The sequence below is a fragment of the Protopterus annectens genome, chromosome 13.part0 (genome assembly GCF_019279795.1).
Source record: "Protopterus annectens isolate FY-2018-M chromosome 13.part0, PAN1.0, whole genome shotgun sequence".
NCBI classification, from domain to species: Eukaryota; Metazoa; Chordata; order Ceratodontiformes; family Protopteridae; genus Protopterus; species Protopterus annectens.
Genome location: NC_056747.1, coordinates 1102841165 through 1102864625, shown reverse-complemented (window position 1 = coordinate 1102864625; position 23461 = coordinate 1102841165). Strand labels below are relative to the sequence as shown.

At 42.6% G+C, this 23461-nt stretch overlaps 1 protein-coding gene across 1 annotated transcript in view; it reads left to right on the top strand.

The window, feature by feature from the left end:
- Nucleotides 1-23239, top strand: part of LOC122788132 (glycoprotein-N-acetylgalactosamine 3-beta-galactosyltransferase 1-like) — a 142660-nt gene extending 119421 nt beyond the window's left edge. The window contains exons 4-5 of the mRNA XM_044055074.1: nucleotides 21439-21601; nucleotides 22346-23239. Coding sequence (XP_043911009.1) covers nucleotides 21439-21594 — 156 coding nt within the window. The 3' untranslated portion in view covers nucleotides 21595-21601; nucleotides 22346-23239. The remainder of the gene's footprint in view (nucleotides 1-21438; nucleotides 21602-22345) is intronic.
- Nucleotides 23240-23461: the final 222 nt, after the last annotated feature.

The following is a 23461-nucleotide window of genomic DNA, read 5'->3' as shown; positions in this document are numbered from 1 at the left end:
GTAATTCCCTGCATATTGCCCACAGATAGTAACCACGGTGTGATTGTAGTGGACTGCAGAGGATATGGCATCTTGTTCCATCCCTACAATAGGCAACTAATTGCTTACAGTGATCCATTGCTATGTTCCCCACTGGATGCCTGCAACAACTGTAGAGTCAGCAAATGTAATCCACAAAGGAAATACCATGCCTTATACACATGCCCGGTATGGACAGATGCCACTAACACCAGTGAATACCTGTATCATGCTGTCAAAGTAGGAACAGGATCAACCTCAATTCCATAGCCAGTTATCACCACATGAGGTCAGGAAATGGCACATCAGATGATAATCTGTCTACACAACATGCCCCAGATACCCCAGGTACACTTCCACATGTCACAAAACATGCATGTGGGACATGTGCACATCCCAGACACCATCCATGTTATGGAATATACAACACATACATGGCAAGCATTGCATAGCACTGACCACCTACAACAGTAACCCAGATGAGTGGATGGTGAATACAATACCTACCTGTGTGGGCCATTTCAGGGACTACACCCCTGAGCCACACTGCAGACCATTGTCATATGGCCTGATGCCAAGGTATACCCTTTGCTTAGCCTTGTACAGCCTTCTGACACAGTCAACCACTACACATCTGTGTAACAAATAACCCATGCATGTCAGTTCTGGCAAATCTGTGTCTGTGTATGTGTGGAGATTAATGATTTAGAAGCCATTCACACTCACTACACCTCCCATTGCCCTACCGAAGCATGCCTTCTGATGTCAGTCACCTTGACATACCCTTTGCCCATATATCAGCCTGATAACCTCTGTGGTGCATGTGATACCTGTGTAATACTGTAGTGTAGCAAACTAGTTAGTTAGGAATTCTAATCCTGACCCTGCAAACTGTGATAATGTGTGTGAGTCCCTGAGAGAGTGTGGTTGTGTCCTCCTTGACACCTGCTTTTGTGGACAGACACATGTACTAAACTTACCTTATCCCTCCTTTATCACTGTTGCTGATGTCACTCACCTTCAACGGTACCTTTGGAGAGCTCTTCAACATGTAGGCTCTATGGTGCATGCAATAACTGCATAAAAATGTAATGCAATACATAGTCAGGCAGGGGGTTGAAACCCCTTACTGGTAAGTGTGTGACACAAACATGCTTAGCTCTTACTCTCCTACCCCCTTCCTTTCTTACTTTATCTCTGTCTGTCTCTCTCACTCCCTCTCTGGTGGATGTGGAAAAGTACACCTGCTTTGCTTAGGCAGCAGCTTGTGTTTTGTAAGTGATGCTCATGATCAGCTGATGGCCTGTGCATGGAGGAATTACAGATCCCCATTAGCTGATTGCATGTGGAACTGCTGTGGTATCATTCTTATAGCCAGTTGCATGGAAACACTCCTATAACTAAGAACATCATGTGGGTGTTGGCCCTTTTCATTCACTGTGAGCAGGACTTCATGTCGGTGTTTGACAAACAGCATCACAGAGGGTAGTGGGATATAGCTCTTACAACATACACTGTGGAGACAGGCCAATAAACAGGAGGGGGTGTTCCAGACATGAGGAGAGAATGTAAGTCTTGCTTTTCTACATTTTAAGTAATGTTGGTTTAACAGGGTTTGTGTGGATATGGCTGGTCTACATGATTTCATACCTGTCATGACAGTGTTATGTGGTTGAGGAAACTCTCACCTGTAGGGCTATCTGCAGACTGGCCAGTGTTTGGAGTCTTACATTTGTTGTGTTACTCACAGATGTCCTATATTCAGAAATGCAGTAGCATACTCTGAGGATTGCAGTCAGTACATGGTGACAGCCATGTGAGTTACTGACTTCATATTCCTCAGAAGACATATGTCACAACAAACCCTGTTACATCAGTAAATGTATGAGTTTATCACAGCAACATGTCAATATTGGCCCTGTGCTTGTGCCTCCAGCCACAACTCTGTCAATCTTTGCAGTAAGAGGTGCATATGTTCAGTACATCATTATTTACTAACATCATACCTGATAACAAGCCAGTGAGATACCAGAATGTCAGACATGTTATTTATAGTAGGCCTTATATTTGAGGGCAAAACCTAGACATTCTGTTGTAGTCTGTACAGTAGTGATGTCTGTGTACCTATGGTGATTGTGGACAGAGTGTATATTGTGAATATGTACCTTGGCCTGCGTACAGACTGTGGTAGATGTCATTGTTCTTGGTCCTGTTCTATCTGATGTTGCATGCTGCTCCAGTGTATGGTATGTTATCGGCGTACATGTTTGTAGGGCCAAACCCACACATGTCCCATACCACAGTTAGGCATCAGAATACACTGTGTATTGGCCCAGTATATGTAGGGTTAGTGTGTGTTTGTGGCACATATGAGGATGGTGTTGATCACACAGTCCATATACTGTAATATTAAGCATGCTTACCATATGTGGCTGTGGCTCTGTTCAGATTGGTTGTGGGTATGTGTTTTCACACAGGTTTCTGTTACTCCGTGCTGTTACATGCCTGTAGAGCCTGCTATATTAGCAGGTACATGTGTATTCCCCCAAAAGAAATGTAGGCCAGTGTTGTGGCGGTCTGCCTCTAGTTTGCACAGTGCTTTGTGACATGCCTAGCAGCTCAGTGTACTTACCCAGTGTGATGTTATGTCCAGATATTTGTCAGACATACTGCTGCCGGGCCACCATAACTGTTGTGTATTTCTGACAAAGCAGTGGGATGCTGTACAAATGTATGTCACTAACTAGTGGGTACTATGTGGGCTTGTGACCTCTGCTCCTCCAGTTATTATGTGTCAGGACAGACAGGAGTGTGTGAATGCATAAACAGTGTGAGCATATCTATTCCTGTATTTACGTGATGTCCCCATTTACATGGCTGAAAACATCCACTTTGTCAGCCTTGGTCCACACATCCAGCACTAAGGGGTTCTGTGTATACCTCTGGACTGACCAGTGTGTCAGACTGTCCATATTTATTGGTCATATCTCTGCTGTATTCCACAGGACCATTACTGTGATATCTGTGGTACTGCACTATGATGATCTTATGATGTCTGTCAGAAAATGATGGCGTACATGTCAATATCAGATGTGACTTCCCACACACAACATTTCTGTTAAGACAACCCCTGTTATAGTAGCAGCAGTCTACATTTAGTTCAGTAAATAAAAGCAGAGTTGGTTTTCATATTGGTGTCAGACTGGCGTTTTTCACCAGTTTGTTTTTTCGTTTTGCAATCTGTTAAGTAAATAAAAGCGGAGTAGGTTTTCATATTGGTGTCAGCCTGCCATTTTTCACCAGTTTGTTTTTTCGTTTTGCAATCTGTCAGTAAATAAAAGCAGAGTTGGTTTTCATATTGGTGTCAGCCTGGCGTTTTTCACCAGTTTGCTTTTTCGTTTTGCAATCTGTCAGTAAATAAAAGCGGAGTTGGTTTTCATATTGGTGTCAGCCTGGCGTTTTTCACCAGTTTGTTTTTTCGTTTTGCAATCTGTTAGTAAATAAAAGCGGAGTTGGTTTTCATATTTGTGTCAGCCTGGCATTTTTCACCAGTTTGTTTTTTCGTTTTGCAATCTGTTAACAGTCTACATTTATACCTGCAATACTTACATGACAACCCCTTGCACTAAGAGGTTGCGACTATTGGTGCTGAGTTATGACTCCACTACATGTTCTGGACATATGTTAAATATATATATATATATATATATATATATATATATATATATATATATATATATATATATATATATATATATATATATATATATATATATATATATATATATATACATACATATATGATATACATATATATATATATATATATATATATATATATATATATATATATATACATTTATTTTTTTTGTACAGATTTTTTTAGCTGGTATATATCTCCTCCTTTACATTCTTTGAAAATTGCTATATATATATATATACAGATAGATCTAAATATGACTATATATATATAACGCAATATACAGACGTATATAAATACATATATATGAATATATATGTGTATGTACATGTACACACACACACACACACATATATATATATATATATATATATATATATATATATATATATATATATATATATATATATATATATATATATATCCATATCATTGTTATGTGTAAACATGACTGTTGTATATACCTTCATAGATGTATTACACCATATTTATCTGATATGTGTATATGGAAATATAACAACATATGCAATTCCACAGTAATATACCTAACAAGTACTACACAATTGTAGAAGTCATAGCAGTTGTTCGATACTATTCAGTATGTGTACTGACAGATATATTGGAAAAAACAACAAATGTCTTCATAGCTGTGATGGCTTAATGGTTAACTGCTCTGACTATGGTGTACAGGGTCCTGGGTTTAAGGGCTGTTTATTCTGTTGCTGGGCAGAACAAGGGCTGTTGGATACAGAGTGGTTAAGGCAGCTTTAAGCGGGTTTGCGCAATGGTAAGTGGTGCTAACATATGGTTAAACATATAGATGTTTAAACCGTGTAGGCTTCGCTTACCAGTGAGCAAATGTGCTTATCATTCATTTTGTAGCAATGCTGAAACCTGCTAAGCATGGCTCATCCCTGGTAACCAGTGCTCACATTCTGGACTAATAAAATAGTAGGGTAATGACATCTTTAATAAGCGTATTTAATTCCATATACATTCTTCTTCTTCTTTCAGCTTTCCCATGTTAGGGGTCGCCACAGCGGATCATCTGTCCACTCATGATTGGCAGTGGAGTTTTTTATGGTGTTGAGTTGCCAGCCCGGCACCCAACCTTCCACAGAAGGCACACACATGCACGCACTCATACCTAGGGCCAATTTAGAGTGTCTAATTTACCCACTGCATGTCTTTGGGATGTGGGAGGAAACCGGAGCACCCGGAGGAAGCCCACTCGACTACAGGGAGGACATGCAGACTCCGCACAGAAGGCACCCTAGCCGAGAATCAAACCGGAGAACCTCTTGCTGTGAGGTGGTAACACTAACCGCTGCATCACATTGGCCTCCCATTTAATTCCATATACATAACATGCGTCTATGTGCTGTCATTACAGTAGCAAGGGGTGTGAGTCTACTGTCTGGGACACTTGAGTATATATGGCTTGTACAACACTGATTTCCATTTGAATATGTTACATACATGGGTAGTATCTCAGGTTATATGCATTCACACTGGCATGTAGTGTTTCATTACATTACTACTGTTGACAGTGCTTTCCCAAGTAAGAGTAGATTGCAGATTGTTGTACTGGAACCAAACATCTCTGCATACAAAGATGGACTCTGAGTCCTCACAGCCATGTTCTTGGTGTGTGAGCTGTGTCTCATTAAATATTTCCTGCTGGATATTGATCTGACATGTGGATATTAACTGTAGACTACTGTGTGTATAGGACATGTCATTGAGGGCTGCTGTCATGTAGTAATGGCATACCTATCGGTGTCAGATGTCTATCTATCAACACATTCATCCTAATGCATAGCCAGTTGGCTAGCTGATGTTTGTCTGTCCTCTGTACAGATGTGCAGATGTCAGGTATCCATCTTGGCTGCTTACAGGCTTTCTATGCATGACTGACACTGACATGTCTGCCCAGCTGTGTTATGAATGCCACAGCTAGGAATCCACACCCTGTATGCAACACATGCCAGGGATACCTCAACTACACTATCACAGTCAACAGAACATACTTGGGTACAGGTCTCCGAGACAGACAATGACCATGTTATGTAATACATGTTGCATACATGTCAGTTTGAGCACCTCACTGGCCCTCTGCAAGAGGCAACCAGATGATTGAATGTTGCATGTAACTCTCACCCTGAGGATCACCCCTGTGGTATCTGTTGATAAATGGCCTGCTGGCACATGACAGGTGGCATGATACCACTGTACACACATCCACTACACTTCCCATCTCTCCATGGACAATAGCCTGGTACACACCTATGAACACCTGCACCAATGTACCCCAGTACTGACAAATGTGTACATGTGCATTACTGAGAATAACAGTGTCTGTGTGTTTGTAGACCTGTAGTTGATAATACCCTGAGGCCCTTCACACCTATCGCACCCCTCATTGCCATAGTTAAATGTGGCTGCTGCTGTACCGGACATTACATGTACCTTGTTACACTCTTCTCCCTAAGGGCTACCTGGAGCTTGCAGTACTAGCACAACACTGTTGTACAAATAGGTTGATAGGCATGGGATGCCCTCTGAGTTCTGGCAAGTGTGTGTATGTGTGCATGTGTGTATATTTGTAGGATACAGCATTCTGAGGCCACATTATCCTAATACAATATGCCTTGCACACAGTATTAGGGATAGTGATGTTGCTGCCCATAGGAGAGCCATGACAATGCATCACCCTACTATCCCTGTGGCATCTGCATTATATGCATATCCCTGTAGTAGCACTCTTGGGATAGACAAGGGGTTGTATTGCAGTCCTGGTCAATGTGTGATGGTGGGTATGTCAGAGTGTTATCATGGGTCTCAGTGCATACAATATCCACTGTGGGAAGTGGGTGCTGGGTATACTGTCTGTACACCATGATACCCCCAGTACATGTCCCATGTTCCACTGTATGGGGACCACTGTCACCATCAACCATACAGGTAACATAACACTATCCAGCCCAATTATGCATGTGCTGTGTGCAACTTATCTGTAACAGAATGGAAACATTGACAAGGTAGTTAGCACTGATAAGCTCAGGTCTCTCAGATGTATGTTTGACTGTTATGTGCTTGTCAGTGTGTATATGACAGTATGTCACACTATTTATTGTCCATAAACAACCATTACATCCTCCATTACCATACTGTACCGGCCTGGGATGTTCTTCACTTAACATGTAACCTGGAACACACCTCATCCTAAAAGCTGTGTGGTGTGTGCAATTAAGGCCACATACATTAGTAGCACTACATGCCTAGGTAGGGGTTCTAGTCCCGGTGGTGCCAAGTAAGAGTGTGTGTGTATGTGAAGGAATCTACTTCCATTTGCAGAATATACATGTCCCAGGAGGTCATCTGTCCAAGAACTGCCTGGCCAATGCTAACATTTCACAGGTATCATCCTATACATTCCATCACAATTAGTGGTAGATGTGTAAATGCCCTCTTCCCCACTGTATAGGTGTACAGCGATACTGGGGTTGGTATATATAGCTGGTTATGGCTCTTGTGGACACAGCCACAATCATTGCAGTTACTGTTGAGTGTATCATCCCCTCCCCCACTTAGCTGGTCGTAATACTGTACAGTTCATGTTAACAGGTTAAGTAGTTGTCTATCACACTATCTGCGGTTCTACAGCACCTCTCACCCTCCAAAGGGTAGGGCTGTGCCACCCACACCAGCACACCTATGTTTACCGAGTTGATGATTGCACTACATTGGAAAAGGGGACATATACCCTGCCAGTACCATCATCAATGACATTAAACTAGCAGACTGTTTATTTCCCAGTGTGTTGTTGTGCCTATTCTGTTTTGGTGGAATTACTTAGCCTAAAATGGGTTTCTTGCACATGTAAATACATCCATGTGTACAGTATTCTCTGTGTATTGCATCAACACCAAAGCCTCTGAGTGTGTTATATACAAGCATGTGGTGTGTACCACCCAGTACACTTACCATTGTCCACTGTAGAAGGGCTGCTGACATCAGCCACCATGCACTCACCTGTATACACCACCCCAGACCTATCAGCCATGTGGCACATGCAGTAACTGTTATACAAACCTGTGACATGTGTTCACCTGTACCAAGGATATGGCACAGCCAAGATGTCACCACAGTGCCATACCCCTTGTAGGATACAACAGCAGACCATCATCCTGCTGACACGTGGGCACCTACAACACAAATGGAATACTTTATGGTGACCACAATCACTCAGTGTTAATAACAGCTATAATGCATCATGGCTGGACAGCTACACTTCCTGACATGTAAGCATTAAACTTTACTGCTGACAACATGTTACACAGCATTACATTGGTACACCATAGTACAGTCACCTTATACATCAGAACCATATTAGCCTGTCCCTGCATTGATGTTATGGATGACAGGGATGTGGCACAGGTATCATCATATGCACAGGGTATGTTGTTGGTTTGCCAGAGACATAGGCTGAGCCATACATTTGACACCATGTGTGTGAGTGAGGGGGTTTAATTATTACTTGGTCTGTTGTGATGTAGTGTGTGTAGGTATGGGGTTGCCCTAGCTGTGTTGGTATTGTGTGTGTGTATGCATGCACACAGTTCTGCCATGTGGCTGCCCTCTACAGGGGTTTGTTGGACAGCTGCAGGCCATACCTGGCAGGGTGTGCAGTTCACTGTCTCTGACCACAGACATGAGAACTGTGCCTGCCAGCGGTTCCACAGGCACTATCAGGTACAAGCCATGATATGGTACTCTCCCCTGATGATGACATATGTCCACTGGATCTGGGTCCCTCTTTGGACTGGCCAGGGCCACGTACACGTGGCCTGCTGTGGTGTGGTGTGGACAGCACCCCATGCTGGTACTGCCATTATGGGAGCGGATCTGTCTTCTGGCTCGTACACTTCGACCACCAGCTGTTCATGTTGCTGGTCTACATCCATGTGGGCATCGCACCACTCCCACCATATGCTCGAGCACAGACATTTCATGGCTGAGGATTCCCACCATCTCACCCAACCATCTATCCATGACCTCTGAAAAATAACAGAGGGCACCTGCAAGATCATGGATGTTGTCAGTAACAGCTGAATGAGTAGCCCTCTGCAGCCACAGAGCCTGTCTGGTGTACGGTTCCATACATGGCTCTGCCTCCATGACTGCCTGAAACATGCATCTGATGGCACCAGATGTGGCACTTTTGCCAGGGGCATAATGACCAGCAGCCCTCCAATGAGCACCCCTGTACCTCTGCCTATGTGGTATCTCGCCGGACATCCAGCTATGGCTGCTGTGACCAGACACATGTGCCATAGATACCACACTGTCCTGTTCCATGCCACCAACCACCAACTGTCCGTCAGCTATGGCCACTGATGATGGGATATGTATAGGCACTGTGACTGTGTGCGGGGATGGGGTGGATAACAGTGGGATGTCAAACGATGGTGCAGCTTCAGCCCCTGACAACCCCGCCTGTGCCTCAACACACCTATTATCATTTTCAGTGTCTGTATGGACACCAACATCAGATTGCATGCAGGATGAACCCCGACCCACCTCGCCACCTGTGAGGGGAAAACAAGAAATGCACTTTAAGACCTTTACGTCATTGCTCAACAGTAGACACATACACACACACACACACACACACACACACACACACACACACACACACACACACACACACACACACACCCTGACATTCCACCATACTATTTACCTCTCCCTGGGGTTACAGAATGTCCCTATTTTTTTCTCTTATTTTCCCCATCCTGCATCAGTCTTGAATAATTGCAGTCAATAATACCAATCATTAATGTATCATTCTTCTTCTTACAGGTGAGGTTGCACAAAGATATTACACACAGACCTCTCATTACCCATCTGTCAAAATGCATGACATATGGCACTCAACAGCATGCAGTCCATCTGTAGTCAATCCCTGTTACCAACATTATATATCTCTGTGATGCATGGGTTGTGTTAGTAGGTGATGCCCCTTCCCCTGGAACACACTGCACCTATGTACACCATATTGCTGTGCACCTGTTCGGCACCCTAGCATGTACTGTGCACCATACCTCACAGGTGTACACACCATTGCTGAATGTGCATATGTGTGTCAGTTATGTTTGCTCTGCTGCTCAGCCCCTATGTGTTTGTCTGACACATACCTGGGATGATATGTGGATAGATGTCATTTGTGAATGCCTAATGTCTGATTTACAGATCTCATTATCAGCGGTGCATGTATAGCCAATAAAATACAATTACACTGACAACCTTCAAACCTTACCACAGCTATGGGGGAGTGTACACACCCTTATTGATATGGCACCCTCTTCCCTGATATGCCATGGGGCCACATTACTGCATATGTTAACATTACATTAGCCTGATATGTGACATATGACCTGTGCAATCAAATTCAGTGTCACACAAGTGTGTTAGTTGTGCAGATGCTGATTGAGATGTATACAATTTGTGGGTGCATATGTGTGTGCTTTGTTGCACCAACTGTTATGTGTTCTACAGCAGTCACTATTTCTGGCAGGGGTATACTAGCATGGGCCATCTGCATTTGCCAGTATTTGGTCACTCTGCCCGACAAATGTCCCCCAACTCTGCATGATTGCAAGGTCAACTCATGTGCACATCCCTTGGACATGACACAGTGCCATCACTATTGTTGTGGAGTCAGGGTTATGTCTGCTGCAATTCATGACCTTGACTGTGTGCAGATACAGCCATTCTTAGCAAGCTTTGGATCTCTGCTTCAGTGCACTGTTGTGTTTCAGGATGACACCCCCTCCCCATCCTCAGCCTTTTTGCAGATGCTTGACAACTATGGCCTACATATGTGTGTCATTTTGCAGTGTCCCAAACTCTGAACACCATGTGTACCGGCCTAGTCCCTGCTAATGAATGGCAAACATACAGGTGTACATTGACACCAGCAAGGTACAGATGGGCATGGTGGGCCTGAGGTGGGGCGACGTGTTGGTCATGCAGCACATGTATCTTAATTGATACTGTCTGTAGGTTTCCAACTTGGTCTTGGTACACCAGTACACATTGCAACACATGCCTTTGGGGGACTTTTGCTGCTATGCATACGCTACCGGTAGAGAGCCCTGGCTGATGTTTCCTGTGGTACAACTGTCCCATCTGATTACCCTAACCCATGGGCCACACTTTTGCAGAGTCCAGGCAATTGCCGACACAGGTACGGCACAGCCAATACTTGCTAGACATTTCTGCAACTCCTTCAGTGTTGTGGCATGTTACTAGGCAGCCTGCATGATCAGTTTGCAACATGTGTCATCATCTGTCTTGGATGACCATCTATTTATTTCCTACATTAATCCTGTCCCATACATCCTTGCCACATACATGACTGTATGCACTGTTTGCCATTGTATATGCAGTGGTGAGGTAAGGCTACATGTCCAACTCCTGAGTGCTACCTTTTGGGTATGGTATCCATTCCATGGCTTGTAAGATGTGTGCAAGCCACGGCTGCCTCTGTTGCAGGTAAGTGGGCACATTTGAAGCCAAACGTCTTGGACAGCAAACCATTTCTTGGTGTGACATTGAGGACCTGTACTTGCTGGAAGGTCCATACTCATGAACAGTGCATGCTGTCAGTACCTCAAAAGCTGCATCCACTATATGTTATCTGGATTGTATGCACACATATGCTTCCAGTGTTTGTGAAGGTATGTATTCCCCATATTTGCTGTCCTAACATATGATTCCATATTACACATTCATTGCTCATGTTAGGACCACAATGCAGGTTGTTAGGGTTGTAGAATGCAGTATTGTAATATGCTGTAGTGTAGATCTGTAACAGTTGCCATTGTAATAGTGGTATATACACTGTTGTAGCACTGTATAACGGTGATGTTTCAGACATGAACCTACTGTAGGCCATTATGTTCATCTGTGTGCACACATCTTGCAATGACAGGTCGTTAGTTATCTTGCAGGAATCTTACATACCCTTCAGATACACCACTATGGTGACCACTGTGATGCAGTGCAGTTAACAGCAACAATAAGTGAGCATGTACAGCATACATTATGGGTAGGTGTGTTAAATGTGTGCATGGAATATACCATGGCCATAACATGACTTGTGTATTGGCAAACCTGAACAAACACCATACTCACCAGCTACAGGCTGCTGCCCCGGAGGTATACCAGAGGGACCTACATAGTCATGTGAGAGATGTGATGTCAGTAGCCACACCTGTGGCATTGGTACAGGGTGGGAGCAGCATTACAGTACATCAACAGTACAAACCCACAATACTACAGAATATGCACATCTGTTTATTACTACAACGCAGCAAAAGACTATATATATATATATATATATATATATATATATATATATATATATATATATATGTCATCTCACATGTGCATGATTAAACTCTACAGATGTAGATGGATACACGACAGTGGTCTAGTGATGTGCCCTGTGGCCTTACCTGCACGCTCCTCAGCCATTGTGTGGGTAGCACCTACCACCACTATGTTCTCCGTTGGGTCTTGTGTTTGCGGGTGGGCAGGTGCCCCAAGGATGGTGAGGAGTTCCTCAACATGTGTCCGGGGAGCTGGATGGCATGACCGCCCCCATGGCAAGCTGATCCCTCCTAACCACAGCAGCATGCCGACGGACATGGCGGAGTAGATCAGTGCACCAATGTTGGACCTGCTCATAACTGTGGTTATGCAGGCCGACATCGTTTACCCTGTGGACAAGATCATTCCACAGGGTTGTCCTCTCCTGCAGATCATGGGATGTATGCCCAAACAGGGTGTGGTAGTGCTGCACCAGGTATGTGATGATGGCATCATTCTCCTGGGGTGTCTAAATCGGAAGTCTCTCCCGGAACATTGTGCCTGAAAGACATAAAGAGGGAAACAGGTCTGAGGACCTCATACTTCAAGGATATAATAGTTGTTAATACACATCTCTGTCTCCCCCCACCATATCTGCAACAACAATCTGATCACACAACTCAACGGGTATGTCTACAGAATACCTACCACTGGGACATATATCTTATTGTACAACAATTTGTGCAATGTGTTTGTAGTCATGTTCCATGTTGAAACACTACCATCGGTGGCCTGTTATGAACAATGTCACCTGCATGCTATTGTAAGGGCCACTTTGGTTCCATATATGCATGTGTTCTGTTTGCTATGTGACTGCTGCACATCTGTTGTTTTGTGTTAATGGGGATATCTATGCATGCTGTTAGACATAATCCTGGAATGTGTGGACTATTACTACCCACATATGTTCTATAACAGTGACACAGTAGCAATCTTGGGAAGACAGTTGCCAGCAGAACCACCTCTCCCACCTCATCTGGCCATGTTACCAGGCCACATCACATCTGGGACACACCCTGGGACCTCATCATCTACTGGTCCTGCACTACCTTCAGGTGGAACCACCTCAGGGGGATGGTGTTCGCCCCCCACGGAGCACACACCCAAAGTCAGGTCCAGGGTCTGGTGCAGAGGGAGCTCTACAGAGACTTGGGGGATGTGCTACACCACCTTGAGGCCCTCAGTACACAATCACAGGGTACACATGCTCCTCCTGCTCAGCCCCCAGTCCAGGCACCTTCAGGGTCATGAAGATGCTGTTGTGACTGCCTATGGGTGGGGACCTTGGCCCCACTGTTTTTATATGGGGGCTCATGGGCTTCCACATTCCAAACAACACTCCCCATCCAAGGTGTTTACCCACCACGTGTCATTTACTGCCCCTATATGCTGTCTTGTCTGTCTTCCAACCCAACCTACCTCCCCAAATAAACTTACTATCCTTCCCCAAAATACCAATCCCACCTTCACAAACAAGGCAATGTGTTCCCAACATGGAGTTTACACCAGACATAACTGTCCATTTTACACCCACTTACTGTCATATATACATATAAGGAAGAAACTGTTGCAAAAGAGAGTAAAATCCCATGAGTGGAGGAGCTCCCTGGTCAGCCTCAGTAAGAAGCTGAGATCCCTTATAAGATCCTCCAAAGCTAGCTACGAAAACAAAATCACCACTAATTCCAAGGACAACCACAAAGCATTCTATAGCTATGTCAAGAATCTCGATGGCACCACCCAGATCTGCTCTGAGTTACAGCACAAAGGCACGAAAATTACAGATCCAACTGATATTGCTAACATCCTGGCAGATAGGTTCAGTGCTAACTTTACCCCCCTCTCACCCCCTAAAGGGCCCATATCTATACAGGAAGAATGCAGAGTCCCTGTAATCACAACTACACAGGTAAAAGCTGCACTCTCTAAAGCCAAAAACACAGCAACCATGGGACCGGACAACATCCCAGGCTGCATTTTACATGAACTTCAGCACGAACTAGCTCCCCACTTAAGCACTATGTTCAATAATAGCCTCGCATCAGGCTTTGTGCCCACTGAATGGTGCATAGCAACAGTTATTCCACTCCACAAAGGGGGAGCCACCACTGATCCTGGGAACTATCAACCTATTAGCCTGACAAGCCTGGTCTGCAAGGCCATGGAGTGTATCATCATGGAACTCATAAACAAAGACATTGGTAATCTCCAAACTCTGGATCCCACCCAGTTCGGGTTTGTGAAAGGCAGATCATGCCTCCTGAACCTGATTGACTTCTTTGAGGCAGTCACCAAAGCTGTAGATGAGGATAAGGTGGTTCACACAGCCTATGTTGACCTCACCAAGGCTTTCTATACCATCCCCCATTCTGGAATTATAGCTAAACTCACTAAGCTAGGTATAAATCCCTACATCACAAGATGGGTTGCCAACTAGCTCACTGACAGAATGCAAACCCACACTGTAAAAGTTGCAGACTCCAAATCTGACCTCAAAGCAGTGACAAGTGCAGTACCACAGGGTTCCGTCCTGGGAACGCTTCTGTTTGGTATCTACTTCTCTGAAGTACAGGCTAACACAGAAGGCCTCTGGCTAATGAAGTTCACAGATGACTGCAAACTAGAAGCCATAGTCAAGTCCCCAAATGATGTGGACATCCTACAGAAGGGCCTCGCTGAGAAAGATGCCTGGTTGTCAGAGCCATGGCCTCAAGCTCAATGCCAAAAAGTGCAGTGTCATCCCCTTTGGTAAAAGCTCTGTACCCATGAACTATCACATAGGCAGCAATCTACTTAACACTGAATGCGTGATAAGAGACCTTGGGACCCAGGTGGCAGTAGTCTCTTCTTTGATAGTCACATTGCCACAGTAGTCAGGAAGTCCTTCTACATGGCACACCTCATCATAAAAGGGTTCTCATCCTGGAAAAAAGAGGTCATTGTTCCCCTCTACTCGACTCTCATTAGACCCATTATAGAGTACACCGCCCCTTTTGGAATGTACCTCACAAGACATCTGCAGCAGCTGGAAAGGCCACAGAAGTACCTCACAAAGAGGATTACTGGCCTCAAACAAATGCCCTACACTTAAAAAACTCCAGCTTTACTCCATAGCATATCGCCTACTCCGAGGTGATCTCTGCTTAACATATAAAGCTATGTAAAACCCAGAGCTGTTGGACACGCTACACCTAAAGAAATCCCAATCCCTCCAAGCTACACGCTCTAGGGACCTAAACCTTGTCACCACAATAAACAGAACATGCTGGAGGGATAGATTCCTGTCCCAGAGACTTCCCATACTCTGGAACAGGCTACCCATCTATGTCAAGCAAAGTTCTTCATTAGCACTCTTCAAGAAAAATCTTGATGAGTGGATGGGAAATAGGAAATATACCCCGGGGATCACTTCTGTGTCTCTGCTCGACAGTGGCACAGGAAAATAACTTTCTTGGGTGGCATAAGCCAGGGAACCTTGTTGGCTAGGCTTACGTAGGCCCTTGGGCTGATAGCCTAGTACCTACCTATGAACCTTCACGGCCCCAAAGGTGGCTGTGTTGGGGGCTGGGTAGGAGGGGCAGGATAACCCTTTAAATGTGCCACGCACCCCTCGAGCTGGCATAGCTGATCTACAAACTCAATGCGGAGCTCGATATGCAACAGACCCCAGAACTGACAACGGGTGACATTATTTTGTCCGTGCCTGCTCCTGGGGGGGGGGGGGCAAGCACCATCCCCTGAGGTGGTCCTGCCCAAAGGTGGTGCAGGCCCAGTGGACAAGGAGGCCCCAGGGTGGGCCCCAGACGTGCTGTTGCCCAGTGCCATGGCCTAATGAGGTGGGAGAGGTGGGTCCACTGGGACCGGCCTTCCCAAATGTGCTATGGAGTTGCAATTTTAAAACATATGTAGGTTAGTAATAGTCAACACATTCCAGGATTAGGTATAACAGCATGCATAGATATTCCCATTAACCCAAAACACCAGATATGGAAAAGTTGCATAGCAAACAGAACACATGCATATATAGAGCCACAGTGGCCATTACAACAGCATGCAGGTTACATTGATGGCAGCATGCCACCAATGTGGGACTATTTCAACATGGCACATGCATAGAAACACATTTCAATATTTATCAAATGATAGGACATATGTCCCAACAGTAGATTTAATTGTACACATACCCATTGAGTTGTGTATTTATATTATTGTTGCAGATATGGTGGTGGTGGGGGGGGGGGTGTCAATTAACAACTTGTATATCCCTGTAGTTCTCACTACTTTCTTAGTCACTGCTGTAATCTGTACCTTACAGGTATTATTACACTACCCTATGGCCGTAGTTTGGACAGTGGTATGTTTGTAGACAACTATGTACTTGCACTGTGTTTTACCTGCAGTATACACCTCTTACCTGGTATACCTGTGGAGGTATTGTTTGTTAACACTACCTAAATGTAAATGAACACATATTCCCAGATTCCAGGTTGATGTTATGCACATACCTCTCAATCTCTTATTGCACACACTCTGGTCAAGGCTTGACAACATGGAGGTGGAAATAGGACATATTTTGACAATTGCCCTCATAAACCTTTGGTGAGTTGGTACAATGACAGGTTTGTTATCATATATGCATTTTCTGAATATTTACAGGTCTGACAGTCAATTACATGTCCTTAAAAGCTGCCTAAATGTCAGAGATCATCACACTGATTTGCCAGGGGGACAGGGTAACAGGCAGTGGATATGAGCCAATTATCTGGACATTTTGAACAAATCTGTACACTTGGGGGGTATGATTCTGCAAACAGCTTACTACCACTCCCAGGACTCGAACCATGGCTGTGTCTGCTAAAAATAAAATAGTGTACATCACAGTTGAGTGCGCTATTTAGATATTGCTGTGTATGTCTTCACTGATTTCTGTCTATAAGTCTTCTGTGGTTTTACATTCTGACCTTGTAATCACAAAAGTCTTATACAGGGATTCCTAGACAGTTTTATTATGTAGCACAGTGTGGGTGACAGTGATGAGTAATACATTATTATTCAGAGAAACTGCAATACTGACAATGCCATATAATACCAGACTAAACAGTACCAGTCCAGGATTTCAATCTTTTATTTCCAGACACAGTTTTTTTATCTGACAGACCTGTGGAGGGAATGTTTGTTAACATTACCTGACTATTGCCACACATATTACCAGATTCCACGTTATTATTAAGCACATACGTCTCACTCTGTTACTGCACACACTCTGGCTATAGCTTCACAACATGGGGGTAGAGCTGGGGCATACTTTGCATATTACTCTCATAACATTTTGGTGAGTTCCTAGAATGACAGGTTTGTTCTTATAGATATATTTCTGATGGTTATGATGTCTGACAATCTGTTATATGTCATTATTTGCTGCCTAAACTTCTGGGATCATCCCACTGATTTGCTAGGGAAACAGGGTGACAAGCAGGAAATTTAAGCCAATTAACTTTCTGAAAAAATCTGTACAGTTGAGGGGTGTGATTCTGCATACAGCTTACTACCACTGCCAGGATTCGAATAATGGATGTGTGTGCTAAAAATACAACAGTTTAAGTCTCAGTTGAGTGTGCTATTTGGATTTTGTTCTGTATCTTTTCACTGTTTTCTGTCTAAGTCTCCCTCAGTTGTACAATATGACCTTGAGATTACAACAGTCGTATACAGACAGTCCTAAACATTTTATTTATGTAGCACAGTGTGGGTAACAGTGCTTAATACAACAATACTATTAAGAGAATGTGACACTAAATTACCATATGATACCAGAGTAAACACGAGCAGTCCAGGAGTTAGACCTTTATTGCCAGGCTGTTACCTTTTTATTTACATACAACCTATATGGGACTTTTCCTGCCATATTGTCTGGTTTAATCAGTACATCCCATACACAATACAGGTTTTATACTGGCAATTAACTTTCTACTACTTTTAGATTTATTTCTTATGACAGTACATGCAAGATTATTACTAACCTGCCTCACAATGCAGCCTTTGCAGCCTACATGCATGGGCTTCCTGATTCACAGCCCACTCTGCTGCCGCTGTCAGGGACATAAGAGGAATATTTAGCCATCCATAATATACATGAGCTAGCAATTATTAAACAGTTAGCAGAATGAGTGCTTACACATTGCTGGGACATCAACCTGCCTAGCTTCTTGGATACACTGATCCAAGATCTCCCTCTTCCTTCGTTTCAGGTCGGCATAGTGGTACCTGACCTACTCACCAGTTTGAGGGATGCCAGTGACACTGATGAGGTCACGGGCGAGATGGTCCCAGGCTTCTGCTTTATATTGGGAACCCTGGTACTGGCCCTGCAGCAGTCTCTCTTCATGGTCTTTTACCAGGAGTCCTGCCATGACCTTGGACTCCTGGATGCCCCAGCATTGCACTTGGAAGCGCAATCCTTCCCCAACAATGGCCATTGTGCCTACAGGAGGAAGCTGCAACCAATTATGAGATGTATTCCTGCCTGTGGGGTTTAAAAAGGGCTGGTTTCCCACACTTTGCCATGATTGGATGGTTTTGAAAATGCTAAGCTATGGGCACACCTGCTTACCTAAGGCTGGCATTTCTTAAAGGGGCATACCAATGGGCAAATCGATTTAGCTGGGCTACGCATTGCTTACACCTGGTAAGCAGAGGTGTGCAATGCTTAGCATTGCTTATTTTTAACTTTGCACACTATTTGCTGCTTGACATTGATTTATCATTCATTACATGTTATATATTTGTTTATTATCCATGATTCATGTGTACATACACTGTATGGGGTACTTGTGTTTATCGGGGGATTTCACCACTTTGTTACAATGACACCTCACATCTGGACTTAATGCAGTACTCCCGTTCACATATATATGTTATTTAGTTGGTTATACAACAGAAAACTGTTTACAGATTCCTTTCACATGTAAATTGTAATTTTGCTATAGTGAGGATCTGTTTGGGTATATCTCACTTTTTATGTACAGCTGTGATGGCTTACTGGTTACCTGCTGTAACTATAGTGTACAGGGTCCTGGGTTCAAGACCTGCACAGGATGTTTATTTTGTTGCTGGGCAGAACAGGGGCTGTTGGATACAGAGTGATTAATGCACATTTAAGGAGTTGTAAGCGGGTTTGCGCAATGGTAAGCAATGCTAACTTCCGGTTACATTTTCTTATAGTCATTTAGCCTCTAAAATTGCTTATCCTGTGTAGGCATTGCTTACCTCTGCAAAAACAGGCTTAAACCCGCTTACTACTGCTTAAAAGTGCTTACTCCTGCTTATCCTCGCACTAATTTAGAAATAAATGAAACATGGGTGTTGGGAAAGTGGTAGATTTGGACACTTTATACATTTTTTACACTATTTGCTTTATGGCATGGATTTATCATTCATTACACATTATAACTTTGTTTAGTATTCCTGATTCATGTGTACGTATACTGTATGGGGCACTTGTGTTCATCTGCAGATTTTACCATATTATTACAATGACACCTCACATCTGCACTTAATGCAGTACTCCAGTTCAAAAATATATGTTATTTAGAAGGTTATACAGCAAAAAAAATGTTCATAAATTGCTTTCACATGGAAAATGGAATTTATTACTGTGAGGATTGAACCAGGAATGACTACTCGCAAAGCAAACACACTGACCACTACACTATTGCAATACTGCTTCTACTGCATGTATCTTGCTGTTTACCTTCTTGTGCCATTTAAGCTTCAGTGTGTGTAGCTAAGCAATGGGCACACCCACGCAGCTACGGTTAAATTTAATCTGTTTGATAAAAAAAAAAAATTCTAGTGTTATTTTTCTCTAGGAAGGAACAGGTTTCACTTATTGCTGTGGATTTCTGCATGCATATGCACATTTGACAGACATCCCAGCATGTTTCAGTTGCTATTAGCATAGGGTTTTCCTGGGAAGTGGGGCTTTGACCTTTGCAATGACTGTAGGTGTGTTTTGTCCTGCAACATGTCATGTTTGTTCACTAACAGTTCCACTTTGGGCATTTGAAGAGGTGGCAAACCCCCTGTGAGCATTCTTGCTCATTGTAATTGCTGAACGGCAATTCTTGAGTGCAGGGGCATGTATATTGTGAGAGCTCTGCTCTCAGATACACCCCCTGCACTCGTCCATGCTCTGTGTCTGTTTAGGAGCAGAGGCAGCGCACCTTCATAACTATGCATGGCACTCTGCCATGCTGCTCTTAAACAGTCATTTCCGTGCAGGAATAAGCTATTTCTGCATGGAAGCTTCCTGAATCCCGGGGAAAGGGACAAAAGATGAACATAAGAGTGAGGTTTTAGTAAAGATGAAAACCAAAATGGCAGGAAAGTTAACTGTGAAATGAAGCAGTTGTAATCTCTTGTGTGTGAACATTTGACTGTAAAACTATGTGTGCTATAAATTCTTTAAACATTTAAATATTTAAGAAAGCTTTGCTAACTGAAACTGCTTATGCGAACCTGAAACCAAAGTAACATTATGTTTCCAATTAATTCCTCTTTTTACACGGCCAACACTCATTCCACACAGTTTCATGCTTTATTTTTTATCTATGTGTGGAAAGATGGAACATTTCATGTAGAAGACAGAGTTCAAACTATGTTATTTCTCTCTGTCAGAGAAGAGTAATTGTAAGCTGCAAATAATAAAGTTGTGCTTACATCCAAACAGTGAACACAGACATTGATTCATTAAGCAAACAGAGCCAAAAGGATTTTAATATCAAGTGAACAAAAAAAAACAAAAAAAAAAGTCAGTGAATAAAGCAGCTACATATGCTTCACTTAATCTAAGTGCATGAGAACAGTATATTTCATCAATTTTAGTCCATAATTTAGTGGAAGTGAGTCAGTGAGAAAACAGGGGTGGGATTGGCATAATGATTTAGGTGTTTCCCTTACAAACACAAGGTACTATATTAGATTGTCATCTTTGAAAGAACTTGATTAGGCTTAAAATGGCCCGCAAGAGCAAATTAGCCTATTACTTATCTACAAACCTAAGCTTACAGCCCCATATTTGGTCAGGTCCTTAAGAAGGAAGCTTGATTTACTGATAATGCAAAATGACTATTAACAAACTCAATTGTGGTGTAATTACAGTCTTTAGAATTAAAAATAACCTGTTTGTTCATTTAATTCTGCCTTTTAAATTGTTTAACTTATTATGACTTGTAGCTCTGGATCATGCAGATGATTTTAATCACTGTCTTATTTTTTCCCAGGGTCCCAAATGCTGCTCTGACCTGGCTATTTCTTTTCATTATATGAACTCAACTTACATGTACATGATGGAGTTTTATACATACCATCTCCGAGCTGTGGGATACCAGTACCAAAAAGAAACTGATTTCCCAGTTCCAGCTGCCACACATAACTGACTTTCAGGTATTTAGTGCAAATGTTGTTGTTTTAATCTCTGTAGGTAATGTGAAAGTCATCTCCAGTACACGGTTTAACCAAAATGTTTCATTTTGTATGTTTTTGTAAATAACATATTGTTCCTTTTATGCCCCCTTTCCAGGATGTTTAAAATATCGTGGTAACCTACCTAAAATGTGTTCTTTCTTTTGGATGGCACAGTAGTGGACTGGCAAATGTTTCTGCTTCACAGGGCTTGGCTGTCTGATTTTGCTCCCAGTTGTTCAGGTGCTTTTGCTATACAATGTAACTTTTGCAAATGTAATTTGTTTGTTCTGTGAAGAGCCCACATGTCCTTACTGTGTCTGTGTTTTCCCCCCGTGGGCTCCATTTTCCTCCCACATCCCAAAGAGGTGTAGGTAAGTGAAACAGCAGCCTGTAGGGGTGTGTGTGTGTGTGTGTGTGTGTGTGTGTGTGTGTGTGTGTGTGTGTGTGTGTGTGTGTGTGTGTGTGTGTGTATATATATATATATATATATATATATATATATATATATATATATATATATATATCTTGTGTGCATGTGTGATATATAATTGGTTAAGTCTACCAGCAACAGGGAAATATTAAAAAAAGAAAAACAGTAATACTGTACAATCATGTAGCTACAACTGAAGAGGTGATTTTTAAATATTAATTGTGAAATACTGGAATTCATTGGTTTATAAAAATAAAAATGCAGTTATATTTCTCATTCTTTAATTACTGCAGATATGAGAGTCGTTTAATAAGATGTGGATACTGAATATCACTGTCGAAAGTGCTCCTTTCTCTAGTTGTAGAAATAATCTACTGGCAACATGTTCATGACTGTCTCCTTCTCAGGACATGGATGAGAAAGTCTGATTTGGGATGAGAAGTTATTATGTGATTTTTTTTCACTCATGTGCCAATTAAAACTGGTTTTGTATGCAGCTCACTGTGTGGTTCATATTTCTCATTTTTATTTGAGAGGTACGCCACAGCATATTCGGCTTTTTATACTCAGCCTCCATTACTTACAGGGAAGTGAGAAACAACTGTGCAGGTACAGACAAGTGCCTTCTGTGCTCCGTGATGAAGGGGGCTACTTCTCTGTTGCCATGATGGATATTACAAAGTCCAAAGAACAGTTAAATTGGATTATACCTATGACCCTCTAAAGGAACTATTCAGGCTATGGTAAATTTCATTTGTGTAGCCATTCTTTCAGTTTTATGAATAGCTTTATGATGTAACTTTTTTAAGTGTTTTGTGTCTTTTCATTGTTTTTTCAGGGAATAATTGATTGTTTTGGGAGTTTACTTGTATGATTTATGCTAAATGTACAAACTAACCACTCTGATAAATTGAGTTGTGTATGCATTAACTTATTTACAAGGAATGTTTGTACATAACTGTAATCTATTTCTGTCCTGTTAAAAAATACATTTAGGAATTTAAACAGTGATTCCTCTAGGATCATAGAAAGCTTAAAGCATGTTATTTTTCATCAGACTATCACAGTAGCGGTTATCTATTTCTGTTTTTTAAGTAAATCCTGCTCTGAGTGGTATTCTGTACTGTATAATTTTGCCACTTTCTCATACATAGAGAACACAAATATTAAAGCATTCCTTCATTCGACTGTATGCACTCACTGCATGGCTACCATCAAGTACATGAGCACAATTCTGTAATTTTCTGTATCCTGGCCAGACACGTTTGTGACATAATGACTTGTCAGAATCTGTTCTTACTTATTCATTTTTATTAAGATCTGGGTATATGACTTGGTGGTCTCATTTTAATTTGTGGCAATGCTTTAGACCTGAAGCTTCCAAGAGTTGTTACCTGAATATCAGGTTA